At 44.8% G+C, this 10,157-nt stretch overlaps 4 protein-coding genes across 4 annotated transcripts; 1 reads left to right on the forward strand and 3 right to left on the reverse strand.

Moving 5' to 3' along the window:
• Positions 1-52: 52 nt before the first annotated feature.
• LOC108039843 (V-type proton ATPase subunit D 1) lies at positions 53-1,122 on the reverse strand. The gene has a single exon (XM_017116944.2). It carries the CDS (start codon positions 1,018-1,020, stop codon positions 280-282), a length of 741 nt encoding a protein of 246 aa, XP_016972433.1. The 5' UTR covers positions 1,021-1,122; the 3' UTR covers positions 53-279.
• Positions 1,123-1,171: 49 nt separating this feature from the next.
• Positions 1,172-2,570, forward strand: LOC108039841. Its single transcript, XM_017116943.1, has 3 exons — positions 1,172-1,849; positions 1,906-2,089; positions 2,143-2,570. The coding sequence occupies exons 1-3, from the start codon at positions 1,277-1,279 to the stop codon at positions 2,508-2,510; spliced, it is 1,125 nt and encodes a 374-aa protein (XP_016972432.1). The 5' UTR covers positions 1,172-1,276; the 3' UTR covers positions 2,511-2,570.
• Positions 2,525-4,353, reverse strand: LOC108039838. The gene is made up of 2 exons (XM_017116940.2): positions 3,012-4,353; positions 2,525-2,953 (listed from the first exon to the last, which is right to left on the reverse strand). The coding sequence occupies exons 1-2, from the start codon at positions 4,233-4,235 to the stop codon at positions 2,603-2,605; spliced, it is 1,575 nt and encodes a 524-aa protein (XP_016972429.1). The 5' UTR covers positions 4,236-4,353; the 3' UTR covers positions 2,525-2,602.
• A 400-nt stretch (positions 4,354-4,753) lies between these two features.
• LOC108039801 (nose resistant to fluoxetine protein 6) lies at positions 4,754-10,141 on the reverse strand. The gene is made up of 6 exons (XM_017116886.1): positions 10,062-10,141; positions 7,975-8,331; positions 6,432-7,269; positions 6,005-6,370; positions 5,089-5,632; positions 4,754-5,024 (listed from the first exon to the last, which is right to left on the reverse strand). The coding sequence occupies exons 2-6, from the start codon at positions 8,303-8,305 to the stop codon at positions 4,899-4,901; spliced, it is 2,205 nt and encodes a 734-aa protein (XP_016972375.1). The 5' UTR covers positions 8,306-8,331; positions 10,062-10,141; the 3' UTR covers positions 4,754-4,898.
• Between the last annotated feature and the right edge of the window lie 16 nt (positions 10,142-10,157).

Genomic DNA, 10,157 nt, shown 5'->3' on the forward strand with positions numbered 1-10,157 from the left:
CCCTTTTTGCAATGAAAAATCCCTTTTTTACTCACAAATCACAAAAAATACATTTTGTATGAAACAACAAGACTTTAATGCATGGTTTGCGCAGCTTACACTACACTACAAAAATGGAATACATACTTTTCTGCTTATTGGAATAGTCTACACACTTTTGCTACTAGGTACAAATAAGTTTTGTGGCTTGCCCTTTGCGAATTACAATATGGAAACGGATACAGAACAAAAATAGTTTAACAATAATATTGCTGGAATAATCAACTTCCACGGTAATACTTAGAACAGCACATCGTCGTCGCCCTCATCCAGGATATTGGCCTGTTGACGCACATCGATGCCCTGCTGCAGTAGCTCTGCCTTCTTGGCATCGGCCTTGATCCTTGCCTCGCGCTTCTTGTCCTGGATCTTCTTCAGCCTGTAGAACTCTTCGCGTTCCAGTTCATCCAGCTCGGAGATGATGTATGCCAGTGTCCTGTCGATCCGGGGAATGATCACATGCTCGATGGCGTTCACACGACGGTTGGTGATCTTAATCACCTCGTCCAGGGTGACGAACGAGGTCTGCAGCGAGGCCAGCTCCACGAGCAGCTTGACGGCGCTCTGGTAGTTCTTCTTCAGCTTGGCTAGCTGCTGACCACCACGGGCCAATCCGGCGAGCTCGTAGGTATCGGCTCCGTCCTGATAGGACTCGAAAACGGGCAGAGTCACGCCAGCAACGTTGTCCTTCTTGGTGCGGATCTTGATCTGTGCCTTGGTCACGTTCTGCAGCACCACCTGGTTGATGTCGCCCGATGTGAACTTGGCCTCAGCCAGCGAAAAGGCGGCCTCTTTCATAACATCACCCATCAGGGTCTTGGTTTCGATGATCTTGCCCAGAATCATACGGAATCGCATTTGCAGGGCATCCGCCTTCTTCTTAAGCAGACCATGACCTTTTTGGGCTCCAGCCAGACGGGCCTTCATCAACATCTGGGCACCACGGGACGGGAAAATCGGTAACCTATCTTTTCCGGACATTTTGCTGCTTTTTTCGGGTGGTGATTGGCTGGATTAAACTATTTTCAACTGCGTATCGAGAAAACTGCAACCGTCGCAGAACACTGAAAAACTCCAACTGGAAAATGACGGATGGCAGTGTTGGCTATGGGCAGCACGCAATCGATAACAACTAGTGCTTGTAAATACCTTCAAGTGCAGTGTTCGTGAATACACCAAAACAGCTGCTTTTGCATTTAAACGTAAACAAAACTAACAAATTTTTTTTGGATTTATAATGCTGTTGCAACGCGTGTGGTTGCCACAAATAAACAACCACCTGCGAAAATACGCCAAAAAGTCCCGCGCCCACTTTAAGCCAGCCATGGCCGTGAGCAGGCGCATGGTCCACCAGGAGATCCTGCATTATGTAAACCCCTTTGCCAGGATCAACGTAAAATCCGATGTTTTTCTGCGCATCCAGCCAGCGGATGTCCATCAGTACACCAGCGGAGATGTTTTCATAGCCCAAATGCACGGTGGTCAAGTCAAGAACTCCAATGTCTCGCTGGATGTGAAAATAACCGATGATGACAAGGTGGTTAATGTGGTGGTCAAGCAACTGGTGGAGCAGCCCTCGCAGTTCGAGTGCAATCTGCAAATTCCAGTGCGATCCGATGTCTCCGTGGAGGCCAAAGGCAGTGTACGGGTGGAGGGAGTCCAGAGTGAGCTCCTGCAAGTCAAGGCAGAAGGCGGAATCCTGACCAAAAATGTAAAGGCTACCAACATTAAACTGTACAGCGAAAATGGCAACATCAACTGCCAGGGCACGCTACTGGGCAAGATCACCGAAATAGAGACGCGTAATGGGGTAAGGAGATTGCTGTAATCGCAAGCCTACCATCAACTTGTTTCTCCACTTTACAGAACATTTCCATGGACAAACTGCAGGGAGACAACCTGAATTGCTCCACCAACGCTGGCAGTATTATAACCGACTGTTGCTATGTGGAAAACTCCAAGTTTCAGACACAAACAGGACGCCTAGAGCTCAAGAATGTCCACAAGACCAGTCAAGTGCATGTCCACCAGTCGGCAGAAATCAACATGAGTAGGTCAATACAAAAAATATTAAAATATGTTATAGTAATTAAAACATTTCAGCTGGAGTACATGGCAATCTCCAAGTAATGACCAAAGGAGGCAGCCTAAATGTCCAACTATCTGAGCTGGTAGGTCACAACAAAATCGATGCCCACAACTTGGAAGACGAGGCTATCATTCACATATCCCAAGCCATTGAGCAGGATCTTCACATAGAGGTGACAGCCTCTGAAGTAAAATTGGAAACCGAACTGGAGCATGTAGCCCATGCTCTGAACGAAGAAAAGAGCAAATTCCTCCTCAACAATTCGAATACACATCGTCTGCAGGTCAGCAGCACTGGCGGTAAAGGCGTTCGACTGGGAAAACAATCATGGAGCGATATGATGCGCCAAAAGCTGCAAGCCATTGGAACCGAAGCGCCCTAGTTAAAGACGGATACTCACTAAGTTACGAATATATTGTGCTGCAAGCTACAATCTCAGTCATTTTTGTCTTTCCTTTCATGGAGGTATATTCATTAGGCTTGGCCCGACTCCTTATCCTTATCGCTCAGGCATTCGAGGGCCTTCGAGAAGATTGCATCTTCCTCTTCGGCTTTTAGCGCAGAAACAAAAAGCTGCACTTTTTCATCGCCAATCTCTTGGAGATCTGAGTTCTCTGCTTTTATCACCATACAGGCTAATAGGCGCAGCAACTTAAACGCATTCTCCACATACTGCTCCTTGGGAGCATCCTCCTCCTCGTCGTCGTCTTCGAAGTCGTTGGTCTCTGGATCTGATCCGGTGTAGTTATCGATGTGCTGTTTAAGTCTGTACCATAACTCTAGAAGATTTGAGAAGGCTTCCTTGTGGTAGAAGTACTTTAGGCGCTGTAACAGGAAATATTTAATATAGTCAGCGATTGGGTAGGGGAATTCCTCAACTCACACTCCAAATGTGCGCCAAATCCTCCAGATACTCCTCCTGGCGTTCACCCAATGGAATGAGTTGCAGCGGCTGCTGCAGAAACTGCAGTATCCGCGCTAGGCAACTGACTATGCTGGGTGCGTAGACATCCATGGAGGCCTGCGCCTCTGGCAGCTGGACCAGAATGGTGCAAATGTTGAGGTAGGTTTGTATGATCTCCACATCACAGGTTATTTTCGGGCCGCACGAGTCGTAACCAACGTCGGCATCTTCATCACTGTCTTGGGCCACGGCTGGAACATCTGCCTCTCCGTTCTCCTCGCCAGCTTCCTCGTCGGCCAGCTTGGTCTGATCATCGCGCATGAGTCGCAGGAAGGCGCTATTGACACCATCGCAGAGCTCGGGAACGAGGAAAACCTCCGCGAAAGGCTTCAGATTCAAGGTTGACTTGGCGTTCTCCTCCTCCACCAAGGCGCAACTGGCGAGCACGGCATTTGTTGCCTTCAGAGCGGCTACCAGCAGCTCATCGCTTACGGACTGCTGCAGAATCCTGCCCAGATTCTGGGCGGAGTTTTCGAAGGCCGCAAAACAGATGTACCAGTCGACGGCAAACTGCTCCTTGCCGCTGAGCACATGGGCCATGATGTACTGGAAGAGACGCATGAGTTGGATCAGCATAGCGGTGTCCATGCAGTTGGTCAGCTTGAACAGGGTCTCCATTGTCCCGTGGTTGCAGGTGAGCAGTTCGGCGCACTCCACCTGGGCACACATGTTGCCCAGCAGACCGATGAGAATCTCGTATAGACGCACATCCTCACAGCCGGCCATCAAGGAGTACATAATCGGATCGATGGCCTCGTTCTCCAGCAGCAGGGTGACCACTTCGGGGGCCACCGACATGTCCCAAACCTTGCACAGGTCGTCCTCCAGCTGCTGTTCCATGGGGGATTCCGGTTGGAGCTCGACCAACTTCAACACGGTCTGCAGAATGAAGCGACTGCTGTACATGGTGTTGCCCACCGCATCACCGCGCATCCGCTCCAGCAACTCCGCCTCCTCGACGTCGTCCTGGGCGGGTGGGGGCGTGGTCGAAGCGCTGCTGGCGCTGGCAGAGACGCTGACCGAGGCAGAGGCGTCGCTTTCCTTGTGGGTCGCATTTTCCGCGGGAGGAGGCACTTCGCTTTCTTTGGCAACCACTGTGCCCCCAACGCCGCTCGCCAAAGGCTCCGCGTCTTCCTTGGGCATTTCGATCTGGATCCGGGTCTGGGCTAACTGGCTAACGGCTTCTTTTGGCAGGTCGCGGACGGGCAGTGGTCAAAAATCAATATTTTTTGGAAAACGATTCTTTTTTTTTTAGACGCTGTAAGTGTGGCCGTATCTTCTTTCATTAGCTTACCATTAAGCTTCCATTCAGTTAACGGAAAAAAGTCGTATTTCGGAATCGCGACCAGCTGGTCACTTTTGTTCAAAGTCGACTGGCGGGAAATCGATTTTTAGCTTTGTTTTCCATTTATCATAATTTTTAACTGGCCAAAGGAAAAAGGCGTATGCATAGGAAATCGAAACGGAAACCTCCTTTAAGTTAAAAAAATATCGGATATTCTATAATACATTTTCAAAGTTTCATTTCAAAGTAATCATTTAGCTCAGAAGCAAACCTTTGTCACTTGCAATCCAATATAATCCACAAGGAAATTTTAAATAAAGGCGCCAAAAATGTGAATGTTAGACTTTTATTATTAAGTTTTACTTTATGTCCGACTCCTAATGTTTACGTATGGCATTTGATAAATTATGCTTTTTAATCCTGTTATTCAAACAAAGAAAACACGAATTCATTGATGTAACCATATTTTCTTATTAATAAGTGACTTAGATGCAATGTTAGCAATGAGAAGTAATCACAGTTTATGCGGTTTTGGGCTTTCCCCTGAGCAGCAAACTCGACAGATTGCCGTAGGGAACCTCAAAAGCAAGTGAAAAGGCGATGGAGGCGAGGTAGACGATCATCGTAAAGCCACAGCAGATGACGGTCTAAAATAAACGAACAATTAAAGATTAAATTGAATAAAAAAGGATAACAAAGATGATAACTTACCAACAGGAAGGGATCGACAGCAGAACTCGTACTGGCCAGGCTGTAGACGAGGGCAATCACCAAGGGATTCAATAGATATATGGCGTAGGAGAGGCGGTTCAGGTGCTGAAAGCACTTGGCCTCCAAGAGGCGTGACCACCACACTCCACTTCCCGATGCACTGCCCACGATCATCCAGCAAACGGTGAGGGAAAACAGACCGCGTCCGAGGACAAACAGCGAAATGGTGATCAGATAGCCCAGATCTCGCTTCACCGTGGAGTAGATGCAGCCCACGAACACCTGGAGACTCAAGTGCCACATCCGTCGGGTCCTCCGTTCACTCATCTCCATCTGGAATCGCTGCTCCAGGAAACCCCAGGCGACGATTGATCCCACAATATAGGGCAGCACCCTCACAAATGGACTCGTGTATATCTGGGTGCCAGTGGCGTAGGTGGAGTCGAAGGAGAACTCGAACTTGGTCGAGATCCCGATCCCGTAGGACCAGATTATCGTCGCCAGAAGTCCAGATACCGTCAGTACTTTGCCCACTTTCGGATGTCTAGGTGGGAATAAAATAAAAAATAATAGTAAAATTATAAGTTATTCAAGGTATTCATTATTTTTTAGAGATTTATAGATTTGATTATATTATATAGAATTCTTTGTATAGATTAAATTAAGTTATCAAGAGTTCATCGCATATACTAAAGTCTATTGTAATGAATTTATCAAATACATGAAATTTTGCTTTAAAGAATATATTGCTTATTTATTGGTTGATAATCAAGATTTTGTGGAGATTTTCCGGTGAATATCAAATTTACAAAATGGTGATTTATTATTTATACTACTTAAACTTAAATGTTAAGTCTAAGTAGTATTCTTTGGTTATTCACCGATTTGTTTATTGTTTTAAAGAGGGACATCATACCTTGCATAAATGAATAGCACAATGTTTGCCAGCAGGAAGAACTGCATGTCGCAGGCCAGACTCCAACTCCAGTTGGCACACATCTCCCGGTGATCGAAGAGGTTCTGGATGAAGAGCAGGTTGCGCCACCAGTGCTGGGTGCACAGCTCGTCGAATCTCTCGTTTATGTGGAAGACCGACACATCTCCGATGTAGGCGAAGGCCAGGTCCACGCTGCCCATCACCACCAGATAGAGTGGACCCAATCTCAGGTAACGATGGAACAGCAGCTTTCCAAAGAGCTTCACATTGCCCCACAGTCCATTGCGACGCACTGCCTCCAACTGTTTTGTATTTCTCAGGAAGTTGTACGTTTGCAGAAAGCCACTAGAAACAAATATAGTATATAATTGAAATTTATTATATTATATTATGTAGTAATATTCACCTGATCGTAAAGAAGACATCCACGAGGAGCGGCGCCGTAGAAACATACTGAAAGAAAACCGTTTCCGCATAGGATATCAGCTCCGTTTTGTTGTGCACCGTGAAGTACATGTACCACATCACATGGAAGACCAGGATCAAGATGGCACACACTGATCGCAGTCCATTCATGATCGGGATCTCCCCCGGTTGGTTCGTTCTCATTGCTGAAATCTTCCCCCAATTATTGGCCACATCGAAGCAGGACGCGAAGTTCTGGAGAGGCTGCCACTTTAGGATGAAATCCATTGCCTGCCAGATTTCCGATTCCACAGGAGCCAGTCCAGTATCCGGTTCATCGCCCCTCTTGGCCACCCGTAATTGCTGGGCGCAGAGCGTCAGAGCTCCAGTGACCAGGATGGCGGCCACCACCAGTCGGAAAGTCAGTCGCTGGAAGAATCGCTCGCTCAGCTTGAGATCCTTCATGTACAGAACCTCCGGTTGGATATCGAAGATGTCATCCTCGGCGAACGAACCACCTGCCACGTAGTCCCTGGCCAGTTGCTTCACCTCCTCGGATCTGCACGAGCTGGGCAGGCACAGTCCAATGTGGAGCACCTGCTCGGACATCACCTTGATCTCCACCTGCCAGGGTGAGCGATGCTTCAGGTAGATCACTCTGTAGTCCATCCCGAAGGGAGCACTTTGTGTCAGGATGCTGTAGTGCATCACTCGCTCGTAGTTCCGGGACAGAGTAATTCCCACGGGGTTCTGGACACCACGACATGCCTCTCGACTGCCCAGCCAGTAGTTCTGGCCGAAAACGAAACCAGATGGCTTTGTTCCCGAGGCATCAAGAACTGTAAGTAAACGAAATATACATATAACAGATTATTTCTTTGAAACTCTGTATGTGAAAATGAACAATTCATTTGAAGCACTAAATACACTAAAAATATTAAAAACTCTTTACAATAAATTTTAAAGCTTAATATATATAATTTTGTTAATTCCAGTGATTAATGTTCAACATAGGTACCCGTTTGCAACATGAATCTAGTTATGCCTACGCAGATCAAGTTTATTCCGATTTCAATTTGGTCAAGACCACTCTAACGCCCACAAATCTTGAAGCCCTTCAGTGACATGGTAGGAAAATGTTTTTGGGCTGTATATATGATATATGTATACATATTCGATCAACATTTATCATCTCACAGACAATTCCCAAATCGGATTGATAAATATACCTTAACCTTCTTTTTTGGTTTGCCACGCCAATAGAATTTTAAGTGGCGCCATCTGTTAGGAGCATATTTATTTTTAAAACGAATGTTGGATATTTATTTAGCATTCCTTCCTGTTTTAAATTGCAATTCTAACAATAATTACAATAATATATATTTTTTATATTAATAAAATAATTACAATAATCTAAATTGTATATATTTTAACAACAATTACAATAATACAAATTGTGTGTTTTATTTACCTAATCAAATAGTCTGATAAATTGTACTTTAAAACAAACGAGTTATGTAGTTTTGTAGTTTCAAGTTACTTACCTTTCATGGCCCAAGGTTGTTTGCTGAGGATTCCCCGCTGCACTTGCTTCAAATGGTTGTGGCAACTGGGACTCACATTGCTCTCGTTGGCCGCTTTGGTCAATCCAAAGATGACGGAGCTCCGGATGAGATGGGGTTCATTCCGTGATTGGACAGTAAACCCCTCCTTCTCCCGATTATCTGTGGCAATAACTTCCGCGGACAATTCCAGGCTGGCATTGAAGAGGCCGTGATCGTAGCGATGCCGTCGCACAGTGGACTCATTCACGGCAGCATCCGCCACGAAAGCCAAGATGCTGATGATTAAGACCGACTTCCAGTGCCTTTCCATGCCGATGCACCGCTAACGAGCGGCAGCTGGAAAGTTAGGAGGTGTTTAATTGTTTACCCTTCAATACGAACACTCCCATGTTACGAAAACCAGAGGCAGCCCTTCAAAATCGGACTAACGAAGTTACGACGACTACTTCCTACCGGAACAGATTTACGAGCTGGGAGAGCTGTTTTCCAAGTGAGATGCACTCGATGACCCAACAATTGCTGATGCCAATCAGTTACTCTTTAAAGATCTTAGATTTAATTTTTGTTTAGGGCTAACCCTTCTATGATACTAATATCCAATATCTATAAATTTGAAACAAAATATTTGTTTTCTGTGCTTGTTAAAAATTGCGATGCATTATATGATCTCTCCTTAAAAATATCTTGAGTTATTTTATAAAAAGTCTTATAATTTTCATAGGAAAAATGACAAAAACAAAATAATCAAATTAAAAAGGAATTCCTCAGACATAAAATGATCTCTCCTTAAAAATATCTTGAGTTATTTTAAGAAATGCTTGGACACTTTAAGTTGCAAAGAAGATTCTTAAAAACTACTTGAAAATTTGGTAAATAATTTATATGTACTTTCATTATTATGGGACAATTTAATTGAACACCCACAATCAGTTTATCCCAAAATGGCTGAGACACTAGAGGATAAATTTGAAAAGGGGAAGTACCCATGGCAGTCAACCGATCGCAGAACATGGAAGTGACAGTGGTAACCCGAGTGGAAGGTGGAGTTCAATTCAAATATCAATTAGCCGCATCCGAGCGAGCAGTAAGTGCGTCTCAATGTCAGCTCCAATGTAGCGGATTAGTTTGATTCACGAGAAATTCACACGCGAAAATACAGTGTCTATAATGAACAGTCACCTGAAGGTTTATGGGCTGCCAAAGGCAAAAGCCAATTAAACTTGTCACTCGGGTCGATTCATTGGATTTCAAGTACCCACTATTGATTCCCCAAGTTCAGTGTTATTACTTTTATTATTTGCACCCAAATCTGCACAATTGCCAGAGGTCAACGACTAGAGTGCGTGTGTCTGGTAAATATAATATTTTTACGATCTTTACAATGCCCGATTTTGGTCAGGAATCAAGACTTGAGCCACGCGCTTCAGAATTTACATGCATAAATTAAATTGACCATCGAATTGTGTTGTTTGCCCAAAATACTCATCCCAAATGATGTTTGCTTAGGTTGATTGAGGTAGGAATTCGAGAATGAATCCCCCGGGCGTTTTGCCAATTTTGGCACAGGCGTGGGCTAAAATCGTATATTATAGTAATATCCAATGTTTTCTTTGCTCTCGAAGACGTCGCCAAGATCTGTAGATGTAAGCCCCCGATACTGAGTTTGCATTTTATGGCAGCTAATGGCTTTTGGATGAAACCGTTTCAAGGGTAAATCGTAAATCTGCGCATGGTTTCGCATCTATTTTCTCGGTTTTTGGGTATGCAAATGAACCTTCACCTTAACTTTGCCAGTGAATCGGATCCCGATAGCCCGGTTTTCGGACAAACGATGGGTTTTGTAACTAATATTCGCGAACTGGCTCTGGTTTTGCCATGTTTGTTGGCTTTTGCTATTGTTTTATTTTTTGGCTTATTAATGGAAGTGTCATAAGAAAATGGTGATTTATTTTTTACTCTTTATCGCGGTTGAAGGGTCAAGGCGTGGATAGAAAACTGGCTTTCAGATCGATTAAAGTCCCGGATTCGATCAAATGCAAACGCATAAAATAAGCAAATTGACCTACTTTCAGAGGCGACGCAAACAAGTATCCAATCAATATAGAACCGTCCTTGGCATTCGCTTTTATTTAATAAGAGTTTCGCTTGTTATTATCGCGGCT

Source organism: Drosophila rhopaloa, unplaced genomic scaffold, assembly GCF_018152115.1.
Source record: "Drosophila rhopaloa isolate 14029-0021.01 unplaced genomic scaffold, ASM1815211v1 contig_115, whole genome shotgun sequence".
Taxonomy (NCBI): Eukaryota; Metazoa; Arthropoda; class Insecta; order Diptera; family Drosophilidae; genus Drosophila; species Drosophila rhopaloa.